The sequence below is a fragment of the Acartia tonsa genome, chromosome 11 (assembly GCF_053477335.1).
Source record: "Acartia tonsa isolate MP-2025a chromosome 11, ASM5347733v1, whole genome shotgun sequence".
In the NCBI taxonomy this organism is placed as follows: domain Eukaryota; kingdom Metazoa; phylum Arthropoda; class Copepoda; order Calanoida; family Acartiidae; genus Acartia; species Acartia tonsa.
In genome coordinates this window covers 6,990,671-7,011,747 of record NC_137270.1, presented here as the reverse complement: position 1 = coordinate 7,011,747, position 21,077 = coordinate 6,990,671, and the positions used below count along the sequence as shown (strand labels likewise).

At 33.5% G+C, this 21,077-nt stretch overlaps 1 protein-coding gene across 1 annotated transcript in view; it reads right to left on the bottom strand.

The window, feature by feature from the left end:
* The window catches only part of LOC145331472 (uncharacterized), a 57,406-nt gene that overhangs the window by 14,098 nt on the left and 22,231 nt on the right, over window positions 1-21,077 (bottom strand). Inside the window, exons 9-12 of the mRNA XM_080176151.1 lie at window positions 14,035-14,113; window positions 13,311-13,389; window positions 6,847-6,942; window positions 6,023-6,047 (exon numbers count right to left, since the gene is read on the bottom strand). Of these exons, the coding sequence (XP_080032277.1) occupies window positions 6,023-6,047; window positions 6,847-6,942; window positions 13,311-13,389; window positions 14,035-14,113 (279 nt within the window). The remainder of the gene's footprint in view (window positions 1-6,022; window positions 6,048-6,846; window positions 6,943-13,310; window positions 13,390-14,034; window positions 14,114-21,077) is intronic.

Sequence of the window (21,077 nt, the reverse complement as noted above, 5' to 3'; positions counted from 1 at the left end):
AGAGGCTATGTAGGGGCTATGTTACATAATTAAGGTAAGAGGCTATTATGGGGCGATGGAGAGGCTATGTAGGAGCTTTGTTATATAGATTAAGGTAAGGGGCTATTAAGGGGCGATGGAGAGGCTTTGTAGGGGCTATGTTATATAGATTAGGGTAAGGGGCTATTAAGGGGCGATGGAGAGGCTATATAGGGGCTATGTTATATAAATTAAGGTAAGAGGCTATTAAGGGGCGATTGAGAGGCTATGTAGGGGCTATGTTACATAATTAAGGTAAGGGGCTATTAAGGGGCGATGGAGAGGCTATATAGGAGCTTTGTTATATAAATTTAGGTAAGGGGCTATTAAGGGGCGATGGAGAGGCTATGTAGGGGCAATGTTATATAATTAAATTAAGTGGCTATTAAGGGGCGATAGAGAGGCCATATAGGAGCTTTGTTATATAAATTAAGGTAAGGGGCTATTAAGGGGCGATGGAGGAGCGATGTAGGGGCCATCAAGTTGCAATGTAATATAAATTTGGAGAAGGAGCGATGAAGGGGCGATGTAGGAGCGATGAAGGAGCAATGGAGGAGCGATGGAGGAGCTATGTAGGAGCGATGTAGGGGCCATCAAGTTGCAATGTAATATAAATTTGGAGAAGGAGCGATGAAGGGGCGATGTAGGAGCAATGAAGGAGCGATGTAGGAGCGATGTAGGGGCCATCACAGTACAATTTAATATAAATTTGAAGAAGGAGCGATGAAGGGGCGATGTAGGAGCGATGGAGGGGCGATGTAGGGGCTATGTTATATAAATTAAGGTAAGGGGCGATGGAGAGGCTATGTAGGGGCTATGTTATATAAATTAGGGTAAGGGGCTATTCAGGGGCGATGGAGAGGCTATGTAGGGGCTATGTTATATATATTAAGGTAAGGATTATATAAATTAAGGTAAGAGGCTATTAAGGGGCGATGGAGAGGCTATGTAGGGGCTATGCTATATAAATTAAGGTAAGGGGCTATTAAGGGGCGATGGAGAGGCTATGTAGGGCTATGTTATATAAATTAAGGTAAGGGGCTATTAAGGGGCGATGGAGAGGCTATGTAGGGGCTATGTTATATAAATTAAGGTAAGGAGCTATTAAGGGGCGATGGAGAGGCTATGTAGGGGCTATGTTATATAAATTAGGGTAAGGGGCTATTTAGGGGCGATGGAGAGGCTATGTAGGGGCTATGTTACATAATTAAGGTAAGAGGCTATTATGGGGCGATGGAGAGGCTATGTAGGAGCTTTGTTATATAGATTAAGGTAAGGGGCTATTAAGGGGCGATGGAGAGGCTTTGTAGGGGCTATGTTATATAGATTAGGGTAAGGGGCTATTAAGGGGCGATGGAGAGGCTATATAGGGGCTATGTTATATAAATTAAGGTAAGAGGCTATTAAGGGGCGATTGAGAGGCTATGTAGGGGCTATGTTACATAATTAAGGTAAGGGGCTATTAAGGGGCGATGGAGAGGCTATATAGGAGCTTTGTTATATAAATTTAGGTAAGGGGCTATTAAGGGGCGATGGAGAGGCTATGTAGGGGCAATGTTATATAATTAAATTAAGTGGCTATTAAGGGGCGATAGAGAGGCCATATAGGAGCTTTGTTATATAAATTAAGGTAAGGGGCTATTAAGGGGCGATGGAGGAGCGATGTAGGGGCCATCAAGTTGCAATGTAATATAAATTTGGAGAAGGAGCGATGAAGGGGCGATGTAGGAGCGATGAAGGAGCGATGGAGGAGCGATGGAGGAGCTATGTAGGAGCGATGTAGGGGCCATCAAGTTGCAATGTAATATAAATTTGGAGAAGGAGCGATGAAGGGGCGATGTAGGAGCAATGAAGGAGCGATGTAGGAGCGATGTAGGGGCCATCACAGTACAATTTAATATAAATTTGAAGAAGGAGCGATGAAGGGGCGATGTAGGAGCGATGGAGGGGCGATGTAGGGGCTATGTTATATAAATTAAGGTAAGGGGCGATGGAGAGGCTATGTAGGGGCTATGTTATATAAATTAAGGTAAGGGGCGATGGAGAGGCTATGTAGGGGCTATGTTATATAAATTAAGGTAATGGGCTTTTAAGGGGCGATGGAGAGGCTATGTAGGAGCTATGTTATATAAATTAAGGTAAGGGACTATTAAGGGGCAATGGAGAGGCTATGTAGGAGCTTTGTTATATAAATAAAGGTAAGGGGCTATTAGGGGCGATGGAGAGGCTATGTAGGGGGTTTGTTATATAAATTAAGATAAGGGGCTATTAAGGGGCGATGGAGAGGCTATGTAGGGGCTATGTTATAAAAATTAAGGTAAGGAGCTATTAAGGGGCGATGGAGAGGCTATGTAGGGGCTTTTTTATATAAATTAAGGTAAGGGGCTATTAAGGGGCGATGGGGCGATGGAGGAGAGATGTAGGGGCCATCAAAGTACAATGTAATATAAATTTGTGGAAGGAGCGATGAAGGGGCGATGTAGGAGCGATGGAGGAGCGATGTAGCAGCGATGTAGGGGCCATCAAGTTGCAATGTTATATAAATTTGGAGAAGGAGCGATGAAGGGGCGATGGAGGAGCGATGTTGGAGCGATGTAGGGGCCATCAAGTTGCAATGTAATATAAATTTGGAGAAGGGGCGATGTAGGAGCGATGAAGGAGCGATGTAGGAGCGATGTAGGGGCCATCACAGTACAATGTAATATAAATTTGAAGAAGGAGCGATGAAGGGGCGATGTAGGAGCGATGGAGGGGCGATGTAGGGGCCATCAAAGTACAATGTAATATAAATTTGAAGAAGGAGCGATGAAGGGGTGATGTAGGAGCGATGGAGGGGCGATGTAGGGGCCATCAAAGTACAATGTAATATAAATTTGGAGAAGGAGCGATGGAGGAGCGATGAAGGGGCGATGTAGGAGCGATGTAGGGGCCATCAAGGGACTAAGATATATATAATAGTGAAGGGGCCATGAAGAGGCGATATTTAATTAAATAGCCCCTTGGGATAAGAGGACATATCATCTCCTCTTTAGAAGGGGCGATAAAGGAGCGATAAAGGATCATTTAATCGCCTCTTAGGGCAAGGGGCTATTAAATCGCTCCTTTCAAGGAGTCATAACATCGCCTCTTGTTATAAGGGGCTATTAAATCGCTCCTTTCAAGGAGCCATTACATCGCCCCATGTCATAAGAGGCGATCAATTAAAATCATCGCCCCATATGGAGCGATGTCATGGAAAGGACTATACCCCAAAAAAGTTATAAATAAAATAAAATTACAACCTTATGATTTTTTTTGTCTAAAAAGCTTAATTTACCCCCTATTAAGTGATTGAGATATCAGAAAAGGGGGCGGAGCAGCTGTCATAATTAATCCTTTTCATAAATATAAATAAAGTAAATAGCCTGAAATTTGCAAATAATCAATTCATTCAGTAGTATTTTTTGCCATTAAAAATTGATGTTTTTTGGTGGAATAAAAAATAAATAATTAGTTAACTTGTTTTGCTTTGTATATCATTTTTCAATTACCAGAAAGGCATAATAACCATCCAAAAATTATGAGAAACAAAAAACAATCTTCTTCTCAGTCACTTTTTTAAAACTTTAGCTCTAAAAATCTCCGTTGTTAATGGAGGTAAAATACAAATTTTTATATTTATATGCTTGTGTGCATAGGCGTCCAAGGGGGGGGGGAATGGGGCGATTACCCCCCCCCCCCCAAACGATTTTGGGGGTGCCGTAGGCACCCCAGAAATTTTTTTCATTTTACCCCTCCCATTTAAAATTTACCCCTACCCTGGGGGTGCCGTAGGCACCCCCAACCATTTAGAAGGGGGAATTTACCCCCCCCAAACAATTTTGGGGGGGTAAATACCCCCCCCAAAATAAAAAATCTCTAATAAAAAAAAGTTTTGCGCGCTAGGCGCATTGTTAATACTATATATTTAAAGGAAGCATGCAAGAAATACCACGCTTTAACTGCTGAAAGACTGCCACAAGTAGACCAAATACCCCAAATTTGAAGCCTTCAGCTTCTATAACAAAAAAGTTCTAGGCATTTTAAAATGACATTTTACGTACAATGGAAATTTTGAAAGAATTGCAATGCTCATGTTGAAAACTTTGAAATTAAACTACGTGGCCTAGAAACAAAATTATAAGCTTATCTTTGTCATAAATTTAGGTTTCCAGTAACTAATTATATTTTTACAATAAAAATACCCATTTTTACAGTCAAAATCATTAAAAAAAAATAAGTTTTACTTGCGTTGTACCAAATGTACTGTAGCCAATCAGAAGGCTGAATCAGCTTAACAACCAATCACAGCTAAGCTTGTATTAGTTTACCCCTTTGTTTCCGCTATGATTTTCGTTTAAAAATGCAATTTAAATCGAATTTTTTTCATAGATTTTGACTATGAAATGTGGTGTTTTTATTGTAAAAATGTAATCAGTTACAGGCAATCTAAGTTTCTGACAAAGATGAGGTTATAATTTTATGTCTAGGCAACGTAATTTAATATTGTTTTTTCTTTTATGAGCATTGGAAATCTTTCAAAAATTCCATTGTACATAAAATGCTGTTTTGAAATGCCTAGAACTTTTTTGTTATTGAAGCTGAAGGCAGTTAAAGCGTGTTATTTCTTGCAGGCGTCCTTTAATAAAATTTAAATTACCCCCCCCCAAAAATTTTACCCCGGGGGTAAATTTTGGGGGGGGATAAACTAAATTTACCCCTGCCAACAGATTTCAGGGGGGGGTAATTACCCCCCCCAAGCAAATTTTACCCCCGTGGTAAAAATTTTGGGGGGGGTAAAAAAAAATTTGCGGCGCTCTTCGCGCGCCATTTTACCCCCCCCCAAACACGAATTACCCCCCCACTAAAAAATTTTTACCCCCCCCAAAATAAAAAGCTTGGACGCCCCTGCTTGTGTGGAAATGTACAGAGAACACGGATATATGCTATTTCTGATGATACATTAAGAAGTAAGGGCTGTAAACCCTAAAAGATACTTTTTCGTTGGTCTTACTGTATATTCTGCTTGTTCAGTTCTGACACTGTACAAGTTTTAATGCTTGTTTTTCCTACTGTTTCAGGGCTTCACTTTTATGGATTTTGCCATCATTATATTGTAACATTTAAGATAACTACAAAGAAATTACTAAACTAGGGCTTTTTTATTCGCTACTTATGATCAAAAATATACTTGTCCTCATTGTAACTTTATTAAAAGTTAAATTGTTTTAAAATTAACATTGTACAATATTATTAGAAAATATTTTATCTAATTTTAGGTTTTTAAATTAGTTTGAAATTAATTGACCTAGTAAATTCTACACAAGTACATAATTAAAGCAGTAAAAACAAGTCAAAAAGGCTTTGAAAAAAATACATTAGTGTAATTATCCATATCCATAATGGTAGCTAAGAAAATATCTTTTAATCCATTAATAAATTTTCATTTTATCAAAAATTTCTTTTCTAACGGTAGCGTAAAGGACAGACGGGCGGAAAAAGTAAGTTTAAATGCATGCTAATTTGTCATCAAAATCATACAAAATTGACTCTTACCCATACCTTTTCACCTATGGAGTATATTTGCTAGTAGCAAATGTACTTTTAATGGCCTACTTTCTGTCTTAAATAAAAGTGTGAAACTTTCCTAACATGGAGAACTCAACAGACAAACAAAAAAAACCTTGCTACTTTATACTTTCGGCTCCATCCCTAAAATCTAGGGAAGATAATACCATAAAATAAAAATAGCCTAAACCCATTTTCATACTTAAATCTGAAAATAAAACAGTCTTAAACTATCACGGGGCATATGTGAAGCTTAAATAGAATAAAAAAATTAATCAGTTCAGTAGCTTTTGGGATCTAAAGCTTCAGACAAAAAATTCTCACTATATTTGATAGGATAATAATAGGTTATAATCCTCGAGGTAACAATTATATTATTAGAAAGGTGGTTTATATCTTTATGCTAAAAGCTTTTCCTTGTGATATCAAGTCCGTTTTCATGCCTAAAAAATAAAATAAATTATTGAAAATTTCTACAAATAGAGCAACTGCAATGGATATAGAATATACGTGGATAGAATTTTTTTGTCAATTTAGGTTGCTAACATGAAACTTATTCATTGGTCAGTTCATTCATCCACAAGGAGATGATGGAATAAAGGGGGTGGATGGAGGGTATCGTTATTTTAGCCCACTACAAGTTTCACTTTATGGAAGAACATAAAAACTGGTGTAAAATCCAAGTAAAAAAAATCCATTGTAACTGATAGTATCGTTTGACCGACATAAATGGCAAAAAACTCAGGTACAGGTAAAACAAACGACCAAATTTATTTTTAAACAAGGATGACTACATCCATAAAAGCAAAGCTCTGAAACAGTAGGTCAAACAAACATTAAGTCTGAAAAAATATAGGTAATTTGATGCAAAACTACAAAAATACATGATTCTGTTTAAGGACAAACTTACATTTATAATACTTGATTGTCGAGATACTATGCTTATGAAAATGTACCTTGTTATAGGAATCAGTATTCCAAAAATCACAAAAAATGGTTGTCAAAAGGATAAAAAATCAACTACTTCAGATATAACCTTCCAAGTTTGAAATCAATAGGGCAATTCTAACATGCCTAAATTAATAATAAGAGTATTTCGTTACGGATGGACTGACCTTATTAATAGTAAAGCGTTGCTTTTAAAAAATGTTTCATGATTTCAGCTGATTTTGAGGGTTAGTCTTGATTATACTAACATCACGTCAACATATAGCACAAACCAATTAAATTTAAGATAATTACCTATAGGCATACGATGTGGCATGGAGTCTGGCCAGTTTTGATACACACAGGACAGCATGCTCATAGTCCAGTCCAGCTCCGTCAATCATAAACTTACTGAAAATATAGGTATGATTAGCAGCAATGCTGTAGAATAAACAATTTAAATGTACCTATAAATTACTTCGCACGGGTAAGGCTGCTGTTCATTACAATCTAACGTAAGGTTCATTAACTAAGGATAACTAAGGGGAGCCAAATCTTCATTTCAATCCAAAACCCCGGGGTATTAGGTTAAGTAACACCCATCAGACAACCAACTCTTTGTTTGCACGACCTTTGTCTTGTAGTCTTAACTATGCTTGGTAATAAGTTGAGCCTTATTTAGGCAAAGGCATTCCCCATACTCTATCTATTAATGTCATGCCCCTGACATAGCAGCAGTAGGAACAATTTTACCGTATTTAGTTAAGACGTGGTGTTATGCCGAGATTCAAACCTATCACCTCTATGACGGTGAGCGGATGCGCTACGTGTTGAGCCATGGTCGCAGGTTATGTAAAATCATATAAGTAACGTACTTCATGATATGTAACATACAAAATTAAACACAATAAATATAAAAGCGCAGGAAATATTTAATACTAACAGACTGGTATGTAGAGTAGCTTCGCTAATATATAATTGACGTATTATTGTTTGAAAACAAAAGGTATTGTGAATTTAATCGAAACTAACAAAAACAAGGATGATACCATTCATAGGTAGCAAAGAACAGAAATACAAAAAAACATTAAAATAAAAGAGATGGGTAGTAAAAGTGAGCTTAATGGGAAATAATAGAGATAAACTTGAGAAATACTGTCTAAATCAGCCAGTAGGAGAATAATAATGGATTATCAAGAGAGAGAGGGAGAGAAAGAGAGGAGGAAATATAGATAGAGTAAATTATGGAATAGTTTCGCTACTAATATTTAAAAACAATTATTAAAATAAGGAGAAAGAAAACATGTGAAAGAGTTTAATATCCGTTTGATTAACATTTTTTTCATAATTTTTATCACAGCAAAGCTTCTTTGAAAGTATGTTGTTCTTGTAGGTTTGTCTGTTATAGATGCATTTATGACGTTTTATGTTCTGACCGATGATTTAATTTGCTATTTGTTTTCTATCATTCTTTCTATTATAAAATCCAGTAAGTTTTCTATTTTAGGGATCTTCACATATGTTTTAGGGTGGTTTTATTTTATTTTATTGCTGTTTCATTTTTTAGGTTTAGATTTTGCAATGGATTCATGTTATTTTTTGCTTTTAATACTGAGCCCATAGGTTTTTAAATTTTTAATTAATAAGCAACATTAAAGTCTCGTTTGTTTGTCCTATATCATTGCCTTTATGACGTAGCATATAACAATTATGAAAATAATGGAATAGAATTCATTGGAAAATGGCTAATTTCCGTTTAATTAATGATTTTTTCATCTTTCTTTTTATTAAAGTAAAGCCACTCTGTAAGCCTCGTTTGTTAGTCTGTTGAGATTTTGTAATGTAAAACATATGGAAAACATAGAAAAGATGTTAATATCCATTTAATTAATGATTTTTTTGTTAAATCAGAGCCTCTATATAAGCCTCTCTTAATTAGGCATTTTAATCCAAAGACATCTTCAAACTAGACCCGTCTGCCATAGCCTTTAGAACCATTCTTTCTCCTTAAATTATTTAGCCGACTTCCCTTACCTGCATTATTCTATTTGTCAGAGTTTTTGAACCTTAGAGCCTTTTATGTTTACAATTATATTGAATAAAAAGCTTGTAATTGTTATGATTGAAAAAATATAAGCGATTAAATTATCCTTCAAAATCTCACTACACACTATAATAGTGAAGTTATTATTTTTGGAGAAGATACATATTAAATCAAACTTTTAGGAAGGTTTAAGTCTATTTATTATAATACAAATACAATCATCTATTTGTCATTTCTTTAATTGATTGAGTTCTAAATTTTTTGCTACCAATGCAATGGACATAAATGTTCTTTTTTAGAAAACAATGAAAGTTCATTATTCTTATATAAGTTTTAGCGAACAATGTTTGTGAATTGGAAGTCAAGTAAATTGTATTTAAAAGTCTTTAAATACCTTCAACTATAAATGCTTCTAAATTGGGATTTTTAAAAGATACAATCTAATTTTAACACTTTGTTAACTTAAAGATGAAATCTTACAGAAAAATGGTGGTTGATTTTATTTTTTTTCCAGAACTCCAATTCTAAATTTATAGGCAAAAATTGGTTGCTCATAGGTAGATAATGAATTTTACCCATCATAATCTTATCAAATTATCAATTTAATATCGGCTACACCCCTAGGCCTAGAGGCCTTTGGGGGCACTTTTGGTAGGGGCAAGGGAGGTTAAATACAACTTCCATTTTTTTATTTTAGTTTTTAAAAAAACAAATGAAAAAAAATATTGGGGGAAGGGAGTCGATTTATTGATTTATTTTAGTGTAAAAAAACAGAAAAACTGTTAGGGTTGAATCATTTTTTTCTAGCGGCAATTTCTTTTGGGAGGTTGTTGGCACCCTCCCCAAAAATAGTTATAAACAAAGGTCTATGAGAAGCTACATTGCAAAGACTAACCATATCGGTTCAGAGGTTAACGAGCAGAAACCCAGACAGATATACTGCTACTTTTAGATAAGGATAACAAGTTTAAAGAAGGAAAAAACAAAATAAAAAAAATAACCAAAATATTATTTTAAAAATATAGAAATAGTAAAAATGAAATAGTTATTGTTTATTTTCAATTTGTTTCTTGTTTTCTTTTTCAAAATAAAATTGACAAAATCCGATTTACTTATCTATTCAAAATTTATTTATTTAAATAATAGGTATTTCGTTTTTTTTTGCTTATTTGTAATATTTTTTCTATGGGTGATTTCTCTTTGGATACCCTTACCCAAAATAGTTATAAACTATTTCTGGACTTATAAGAAGCTCTACCGTTAAACCTTATCGTTTTACCGGTTAGCTAGGTCGGACAAACAGAAAGACATCCTTTTATTTTTATATAATGAATACAGTTTAATGGCATCCCATCCTCTGAAACATAGATTTTATCCTTAAATAAAGCTTCACTAAATAAACATCTAGCAGTCGGTTAGGGAAATTTCAGAGATCTTCAGCTACAGACCAAAACCTTTAATGATTAATTGTTCATATTTACACAAGATTTTAGACGGAAAACAAAGTTTTAATCCAAAATTGTAAAAGTTTTTTGGCTTACGTTCTTTCTTCTCATTTTGTGCTATTGAAAAATTGAATAGGTAATGAAAATTTTATAATTACTACTAGTGACTGAGCCACTATCGGCTAGGGACTCTGTCTCCAAAGGGTAAGGGGGTAGGAAAATAGCCTTAAACCTTCTCAAGGCCCAGATTTAGAATAAATTTTTTTGGAGTGGAGGAGGTTGTGTGACAAATTGAGTACATAGGGTATCCTACAGAAGAATAAATTCTTGTTCCTACTCCTATATCACTGAAGGCCAAAACATACATTATGTTTATTCTATATTTAGAACTAGGAAATCAGAAATTTTAAGAATATGACATTAAATTATTTTGAAGCCCTTTAAAGTGCCTATAAAAAAATGACTATTTAGGCCTATTCACAGACTAAATTACCAGTAGCAGGCTAGTATATATACAATAAAATTGACCAATGGTAGGCCAGTATGCCGTTATTTTAAATAAAAACTAGAAAATGCTTTAATAATAGTCGCCAGAATAATAAAGTTCTATATTGAATTGAAACCACTAACTGCAACTAACCTTGCAGTGTCTAAACACCTTAGTGTTATTCTAACTACAGCAGGGGGATAACATAAACTAACCAGATTAAATTAATTTTAAACTATTAAATTAAGTTAACCTAAACTAAAAATGGACATTTTGATTGCATTCTGTATGGGTTAAATTCCACATTATTTGCCAGTCACCTTCCAAAAATTTGAAAAAAGGAAAAATAAGAGGATTTTTTCTTCAAATGCTATGTCTATGGTATGCCTGTATTTATCGCTGGGAACAAAAGGAAAACGATATATTGTGCCTAAGTATAGTATTTTCAAGGATATAGCTCATTCATTTGAAAACAAGGACAATTAAGTTATACATTTCTTTCTGGCATATTTACTTTTAAACCTTTGAATTGTGAGATATTTCCATTTTTTAAACATTTACAGATATTGTAAACTGTGTTCTTTTATGGGGGCAATTCTACATATTTTTGTTATCTTTGTATGTGAAACCCTTTTTAATGCTACGCTGCTTATAAACATAAATGTTATTGATGTATTACATCTTATATGTTTAAATGTAATTCTTGTCTAATTTAAACAAAGCTATGACCGAGAAGCAGTAGAAGAATTAGAATACACCAGGATAGGACACTAGGTGGTAAATTAATTTTCCATTCTATATATTCATAAGCATAGTCTAATTTAAAGGCATCGATTCATGCTATTCTACTATATAAAGCAGAAAAGTTTTTTTTGTCTGAAGCTTAAGATTTCAATAACTACTTAGAATATCAAGTTCTTCTTTTCAGGAAAGCTTTACATAGGTACTAGAATTGTTTTAGACTATTCTATTTTTAGATTTTAGTCTTGGGATGGTTTAGGCGTTTATTTAATCTTTGATAACAGACCCCCTAGATGCTAGGGGCACAGCCACTAATTGTATACTAAATTAATGAAAGTGAAAATATGGAAGATTAGTTTATGTTCCACTGTTCTATCCCTGTATTCCTATCCTAATTTAAAGGCAGCTAAGTCCGATATTTAGTAAGAGAAATACAAATTGCTTTGTTGTTCTTTTAAAACAGAGAAAATTTTGAAACATTATAATAGAGAATATTAGTGGCGTGAACAGAGTTTTTCCAGGTGGGTGTGCGAATAAATACAAAAATTTTGACAACCCCCCTCCCTATGTTAAAAAAATCGAGTGGATAGTAAAAATGTGTAAGCTTTAGAGAAATGAAATACTAACAGCAGGATAGGTGATATTTTAATGTCGGAGAGGGGTTGGATACAACCCCATACATAATCAGCATACTTATTGACTCAAGCGTCCTTGTTTATGGATTTTTTTAGAAAAAAAAAAAAAAAAAAAAAAACTTTTTAAACCTAAATTTTATTTTTTCTAATTAATTTTAACTGCATTGAATAAATATTCTCTTTTGGCATTCATTCTAACATCAAACGTAGACTTTCAACATCTAAAGTTTAAGTTTTGTTCAGAAAAAGATATATTAATTCAGAAAATCTATTAGATTTATTCTACATATACTAAATATATATATTCTAAAATTAGTTACATGGTTGTTCAATAATAACATTATACTTTGTTATCCTAAGAATCAGAATTCCAAAAATTAGCCCAATAGGGTTATTTATCTAATAGATTATTGGTGTCAAAAAAGTTAAAATCAATGTTTTTAAATGGACGAACAGACATGATGGTAAAGATTATAGGGTTGTTAATTTCTAAAACGTACCTAACTACTACATGAATTACTATATAAGTTAAGAGGCATGCTAAGATGTGGTAAAATTAGACTTATAGCCAAAAAATAAATTCTGACTATGTAAAGTTTAAAATCAATTGGATAATTCTAAATGCCTAAATTACCGATAATAGCTATCCGTTACGGACGGACGGACCTAACCTAAGAATAAAAAAGCTTCGATTAAAAAAATATATTCTTGGCGTGATAACTTTTGAACTTTAATTATATTGGAATTCCTATGACATTTATAATGTAAATGTTAATTTACAAGACGAACAAAGTCTTGCATAAGCAAAGCCAATATATTGCGAGTGTAAGTGTAAGTAAATAGGAAAAACAGAAGGACAAACTAAGGTAACATACGGCCTAAACTGTTGTCCTGGTGCGAATATTAAGTGAGAATTGTAATTCCTAGCCGTTGAATTATACAGTACATACAAACCTTTAGCAAATGCAGTACAAGTTAAATTTCTATAGGTAACAAAGTGTTTAGAAAGAACAATAACTAGAAAATCAATAAAAAAAACTCTCAAAGTGCCCATTCGAGCACAAAAATCCTTCCCCCTCACTTTTTAAAAATAAAATGAAAGTTAAGATGGTTAGTTTCTTCTTTTGGGTTAGGTTAGGTTATACTATATTCATGGTTAGTGAACTTTAGGTTAGGGGCCCACTCAATGGTTAGGCGAAAATAATAAAAAAAACTCTCTCTAAACAAATAAGGATTAGTATGTGAACGCATGGCACTTTGGCGGAAAATTTTGAACCAATCTATCAAGATTTAATGTACCCAAAATTTTTAAGCCAACCAATGAGATGAAGTCTCTTCTTTTCCTGTAAGTAAACTTGTAAATTTTATAGAATGGCAGAAACTAAGCTGTATATAACAAATGTTAGGCATAAAAAAAAACATCTAACCTGTAATTCTTTGATAGAACATTTTCTTGTAGCAGAACTTTTTCATTCAGTGAATATGGAACTGGGATACGGGTCTCTTCTGAAAAAAAATAGTTTTAGGAAGTTTACAACTAATTACTCAAATTTTAGTGGTAAAGCTACTTTATATTTTACTTTGTCAGTTTGTCCGTCCGTTTCTGTCCGAACACCCGGTGTGTTAGGTTAAGTAACAGACAACCAACTTTTTGATTGGACGACCTTTGTCTGGAAGTCCCAATTGTCCAAGAAAATATGTTGCGCTTGTTTCGGGTCACGATCATTCCTTCTACTCCAACTATCAATGTCACGAATATTACATAACGGCAGTAGGAACAACATTTAATGTCTTTGGTTATGATGGAGTGTTAAGCATCACCTCCCCGACGTCAAACGAATGCAAACTTACATTTTTAGTACTTAATTACAAAGAAGCTTCTCTTATAAAATTATACCTTGTTGCAAAGGGAATCAGTATTCCAAAAATTAAATGAATAATCATATCATACAAAACATTTATTCTCAAAAAAGTAAAAAAAAATTTGCATGTTTAAAATGGAAGAACGGACTTTCTAGTAACGATTATAAATATAGAGTTGCTATGCTTCCTAAGTCGTAAAATTCTAACATGTCCAAATTAACGAAAAAAGTTAACCGTCCGGGACAAACGGATCTAATTATAGTAAAGATTAGCTTATAACAATTTTACCTGGATCTGTATCTGTGACAAAGATGATGTTTTCTGGATTCCAGACAAGAAAATGTTCTGGCACACACAAATAGTTCCTGCAGAAACACACAACTCATTTCAACTTTTTGGATAATTTTTCTTCATAATGTATCCGATTTTATCATATTTAGTGAAAATTGCATTAATATTACTTCAGTACATTACGCCTCTAGAGGTCTCTAGGGGCACTTGAGGGTGGGTGAGTCACCCCCAACTTTTTAATTTTTAATAAGAAAAAGTAAAAAAAATTATGATAGGTAATTTTTCTTGGTAGGAGGGTCGTACCCTTCCCCAAAATACTTATAAACCTTTCCAGGACCTATAAGAAGCAACACTGTAAAGGAGAAACCTATTGTTTCAGCGGTTGTAGACAGAGAACAAATTTAATTTTTCAACAATAATACATAGATCTATAATACATTTGAAGTTAAAAAACTCAAATCTTATTTTATTTTGATTACTTTTTGCTAAAATTCTAAAAATAAAATTCCATCAACAAAATTAAACTCACCAAAATAAAGTTTGTGTAACATTGATAAGCTAAACTTTAACATTTTCATTTTATCAGAAAATCTTTTAAAACTATTTTCCATAACAACAAAGTTACTGGTTCCTGAGATTTAAATATATTGTATATTTATTTCCAGACTTAAAAATAGATTAATATCCTCTGGATTATAACCGAATCTAAGCCATACTGAAAATAATGTATAAAATCTTAATTACATACAATTTTCCACAAATATCAAAATAAAAATCATTAAATTAAAATCATTTTGGTTAGCCCGGGCCTCTAGCCCCATGAGTCTAACAAAACTGGTTTTAATCTTATAATTTCATATTTTGATCTCTGCCAAAAGATGTATATAATACAAAAAAACTGTTTCATTATTAGTTCCCATTTTTTTCTGAACAACAATGTATAACTAAAACATAACTTAATTCTACCACTGTTAATTAGAGATATGAAATATGTGATAAATTGAGGAAATTTATTTTTCATAAATGTTAAGACTACACGAGAAGTACCCGCGATCGTGGCTCAACACGTAGCGCATCCGCTCGTCGTCGGGAAGGTGTTAGGTTCGAATCTCGGTCCGACACCGCGTCATAACTAAAGACGTTAAAAATGGTTCCCACTGCTACTATGTCAGATGCGCGACGTAAATAGTTAGAGTGGGGGGAATGCCTTGGCCCAAAACAGGCGCAACTCGTTACCATGCACAGTTAGGACTTCTCAGACAAAGGTCGTGCATCACAGAGAGTTGGTTGTCTGTAATGTACTGTACCACGGGTATGAGGTGAAGGACCAAGAGTCTGGCCTTGAGTTGACAAGTTGACTGTTCAGTCCAGGTGCAACTCACCCATACGACATTAGCAAGACTACACGAGACTTAAAACAAAGTTTTAATAAAATATTGTTTATATGTTTATGCAAAGTAAGTATCTATACTAGTTGCAACGCCCCTAGCATTAAAGGTACACTGTTTTATGTATTAATCATTTTAAAGCCAACAAAAGTTCTCAGATTATCATTTTTTAATGGAAGGGAAGGCTGGGGGTATAATTTTAACTGCCATTGAATGATCCCTCCTAAAATTTGGCAGCAGACAATTAGGAAAATAAATATTCTGGATGCAAGGTGAAAACAAATCCTTAATTATGATTGCGGAGTTTTTTTTGCATGGTGTCATATCAAAACAGAAAAAAGAATATTTTGATAATTTTTTATGGAAAATAACCAGCTAATTATAGCAATTTCTCTTAATTTTACCAAATATTTATTTTATGTAGAAAAAAATTATGATGGATGTTGATTATTAAGAAATTTTAAAATGTACTTATTTTAAATGGGGGAGGGGGGGGGGTAATCACCACTTTACCCCCCCCCCCCTTGGATGTCTATGACTTGTCCCCTAAGTTTAATGATAACTTATTCATTGTCTTAACAACTTTTGAAAATTTTAATCACCACTTTACCCCCCCCCCCCCCTTGGATGTCTATGACTTGTCCCCTAAGTTTAATGATAACTCATTCATTGTCTTAACAACTTTTGAAAATTTTATTGGATGTTCATCAATCTATGGTGAAAACATTTGAGTAAATCATAAATGTTTGCACCATGTGTTAGAAATATATTAGGTTTAATAAATCATCAACAATATTAGAAAAAGCAAGATAAACAGCCAAAAAAATAGGGGTATCTAGTGCAGTTCACGGTTAAATGTTCCTGGTATCGATTATTTCCAAAAAATCTATGAACTTTGAAGGCTGCTAATAGTCAACCGGTGAGACATAAAGATTATGCTCGCACAAAATATAAACTAACAAAATAGGGTTTACAAATAATCTGTAATAGTCATGACATGTATGATCAGCTGTTTGGTAGCTAGCAGCCCTAAAGTTTATAGATTTTTAAAGATAATTATTATCAGGAAGAAATTAATGTGAATTGCACTAGATCAAACTAGGATTTGGCAGCCGCTTTAGCGGTGAGCCAATGATTGAAAAAAACTAATATTGCATCAGCCTATTAACTAATTGAAAAATTGTAGATAAGCAGCTTATTTTTTTTTATATAATTTGGACCAATAGCTTCAGCCTGCAGCTAGTAGAGTTTTATGTTTTCAATATTTTCAACTATCCTCAGCTGATCTTTACATAAATCATCAACATTATTAGAAAAATTCCCGATAAACAGGCAGGAATAGATTAATAGCTGAAAATAGTGTTTTCCAGAAAAAATAATAAGATAATTCAATGGAATATAAATAAATCACCAAAAGTTAATTCATTACTTTTTAAAAAATAAATATGCAATTAACTATTTAATTTTTAGTTTAACATTTTCTTATGCGTAGGAGTCCTAACTGTGCGACAACCAAAGTTGGACCTATTTATAGACCAAAAGTTTTACTTAAAGCACTGGAGAAAAATGAGTTATTGTATGAATGCCAAATATTCTTGTTTTTTTTTATTACTTAGTAATACCTTTTAGGTAGAGGAAAGTGAAGGTACAAGAAAAGTAGAAATCGTAAACAAATATTTATTTCAAATCTGTCCGGATGAGGCACCAGATCATAGTAGCTAAACTAATAAGGCTTTTCAGGATACAACCCCCTCCCCCCCCCCAAGAAAAATCATCCTTAAACCAACACATTCTTTCTTAAAAATGGAAAGAAAAGTTATCCTTCATCCAATTCATCTTAACCACTAAAATCAATAATATTAATCACCAAGGAACAATTAAACTGAAATCAGATGCGTGCGTGAATGAAAAGGACCTCTCAATTCATTTCTCACTCAAAAAGACCTTTCACTCCTAGCTAAACCCTGTGCAATTGCATGTTACTGCCTGAAATTATTACAATTTTTAACATTTCTATTTGCCTTGAAGTCCTATTTTGAAAATATTGGTAGAATCTCATTTTTCGCCAATGCAGTGTAGATTATTCCCAGTTATTTGGACCAAATTAAGAAAGGCGCAAACTCTTGGAGGAATAATCTTAGCAGTGACCTAATGATCCATAATCCTAAACTTAACAACTGTAAAAGAGCATTTAAAATACATTTTTGTAAGGAAGTTTTAGGTAGTTCAAAAACAAAAAAAAGGCGTTTCCCAAAAATTTTGTATATCTAAAGTTTTTGTTTATTTGTATTCTACAAAGTTTTCATGTCTGCGTTCAGAGAATAGACGTACAAACTATAGAGATACAAATATTATCATAAGTAGCGAAGCTACTCTTTACCAGGGAATTCTGTATGTCACTACGTCATAGTATATTGTTTTATTATAATAAGTTGATAATGTTCCTATTTCCCCTTTCAAGATGATGTGCTAATGTTACTTTTTTTTTTGTAACGAATGTACTCTATAATTTGAAGTGTCCGTCTTTCTGTTTGAATGTCAGCTTAAAACATATTGGGGATTCAAGATAGACGGATGAAATTTCTTGTTTATATATCTATCATAATGGAACATATTTAGTATAAATTAATCTAAGGCGATGTGTTGTTGCTTTCTTGTTGCATAAATTTGCTACTGAAAATATCTTATTCGATTCCTCTAATTTTTTAGCATCATGTCTAAATGTTACTTTGTTTTTCCATCAGTTTTCTTGTTATATAATTTTGTGCTTTGCTACTTATAGATGTTGTCATCCTTGTTGACTTACACAAGAAAAGAATTATACTTTTGTGATCAAATACTTTGTTAAAGTCCAGGTGACACAAAATAACTGTAAGATCAATACAAAAATATTATCACATCGTATTTTGACAGCTTTCCTTGGACATTAAAATGGAAAATTACAATGTTAAAAGCAATTTTGTTAGCCCCGAAAACTGGTGTTAATATTTTTATTTTTTATTTTTAAAATACTCGTTAAAAAAATTGTAATTTGAATAATACAATACGGTACATGACTTTTCAATATGGCTGATAACAGTTTTGAAGCTGTACTGAAAAATCAATTACAGTAATATTTAACTAATGCTTTGAATTATCAGGCAAATGTTAAACTTGAAACAGTTTTTTGCTTTTCTCTAATATCTGTATTGCCAATCATATGAAAGAACTTTGGCAGACGTAAAAATATTGAAGTTAGGCTATAAATAAATCCTTTGTATATGTATATCCTAGTATTAAAGTAACAGGGTGTCCGTCTCTCTATGTATGTGTCTGCCTGTACCGATAGATCTTACTAATCGATGAACCAATATGGATCTCCTTTACAATGTAGCTTCTCATAGGTCATAGTTAATTTTATAACAATATATTGGAAAGGGTACCACCACCCTCCCAATAGGCCTCTAGGGACGGTGCCACTAGAACATATATAGCATTTCTGAATAAAAATAAAAATTAAAGTAGCGCAAAAATTAAAATATCTTGATAAAAGGTTAGGTATAAAAGAAAACCAAAAAAAACGTTAGAAATATTTGAAAAATCCATAAGAAAAATTTTTACTTATTCATTTTGCTTTAGATGTATGCAATGCCAGCTTTAACCAACAACTGAATTTATTCGAAAAAATATCTGATACATTCATCTTATTTTTTCGTCATTTTTAGATGCCCCCAAAATATTTTTTTAGATATATTTGTTAGCTATACCTTTTTCCTAATGTAATACCCTTCATGTAATTTTTTATCGAGGTATTACTAATCAATTCTCCTTTTTACAATTAATGAATATCTACAGGCAGGTATCGTCAGTCGCAAATAAATATTGGTTCCAGGACAAACGCAGGAGTCCCAAACGTCGGAGTGGACAAACACAGGAGTCCCAAACGTCGGAGTGGACAAACTCAGGAGTCCCAAACGTCGGAGTGGACAAACACAGGAGTCCCAAACGTCGGAGTGGACAAACTCAGGAGTCCCAAACGTCGGAGTGGACAAACACAGGAGTCCCAAACGTCGGAGTGGACAAACACAGGAGTGTTAAAATATCAATTTAATTAAGTATTTCGGTACAAATTAGGTTAGGTTAAGATATGAATGTACAAATAAGCCCCCCGCAGGGGTTAGGCATTTAAAAAAACCGTTAAGTTGGTCTAAAATAGGTTAGGTTAGGTTAAGTGTCCACTCCTACGTTTGGGACTCCTACATTTGTCCTAGGACCTAAATATTATGTCAACAGCCTGTAGTTGGTTGATGCAAAAAAGGCGGCTGGCGGTTAAAGTATAATTTTGTATTAATTCGCTTCTTCTTTCGGCTTGCCGAATTTAGCTGCGGCTGCCTAAACCTGTATAAAGGCATGTTAATCTAATTTTCTTTACATATGTGTGATAACATTACATATAACATTCATCCCAGGGACGCCCCCCCCCCCCGAAAAAAAAATCTGAGCGTGAAATTTTACGTTTGGCACAAATAAATCTTAGGAAAAAGAAAGGGTTGTAAATTAATTTAACTGGCACAGTGCCCCCCCCCCCCCTCCCTGCAATTATCCAATATGTCTCATTACTTTTTTTACATAGTTTGTACTTACAAATGCATAGTATCTTTGCAATTGCACTCCTCACTGACGGACTGTAATAGTTTGTTTTAGCCTTTTTAAAAGCGAGGCTTTTCTATAATTAGGGTCGGTCCGTCCGTCCGTACGTCCGTAAAGGATAGCTTTTTTCGTTAATTAAGGCATGTTAGAATTGTCCTATCGATTTTGCATGGAGATTCCTTTAATAGTTAGGTACGATTTAGAAAGCGTAGCAACTCTGTAATCATCACCAAAATATCCATACGTCTATTTTAAACATGTTGATTTTTATACTTTTTTAACAACAAATTTTTATGTGATCTAATCATCCGATTGATCTGATTTTTGGTATATTGATTCCTGGGACAACAAAGTATAATGTATTAAGCGAAGTAACTGTATAATCAAGTCCTAAAAATGTAAGTATGTCCATAAACATTATCCTGAATTAAGCAGTTTTTCAACAAATTTTCTTTATACATTTACAATATTATGATTATTCAGTTCTGACACTATACAAGTGTTAATGTCTGTTTGTCCCACCGTTTCAGTGCTTCGCTTTTATGGATGTTGTCATCCTTGTTCTAAATAATCTTTTTGTTTCCCTTTATCTTTAGTGTTAAACTTAGTTTAATCGTTTGCCTCTAAGTAAAGCTGAAATTAATTTCATAACAAAAATGATGTCATTAATTAAAGAAGATGATTTCAATAAAAATGGCATCGAAACTGATTTAAATCCGCTGAAATAAAACCGGTTCTTAGCCATACTGAAAAATCACGTATAGCATCGTATTACAGACAACTTTTAACGAATTTCATAAAATCACCTCATGGCAAACAAAACTGTTTATAATGTTATACTTTCATTTTAATTTCCGCGGAAAGCTGCCTATAATAAATAACTATTATTAATTAGTAGTATTCCTATTTTTAAATAAAAGGACGTACGAGTAGGATATTTTTATGGTCAGAGAGACAATTCATAGAGTAGCTACGCTTTTGAATATATTAACATAGTTGGAATTGTTCCATTTAAATTCTTTT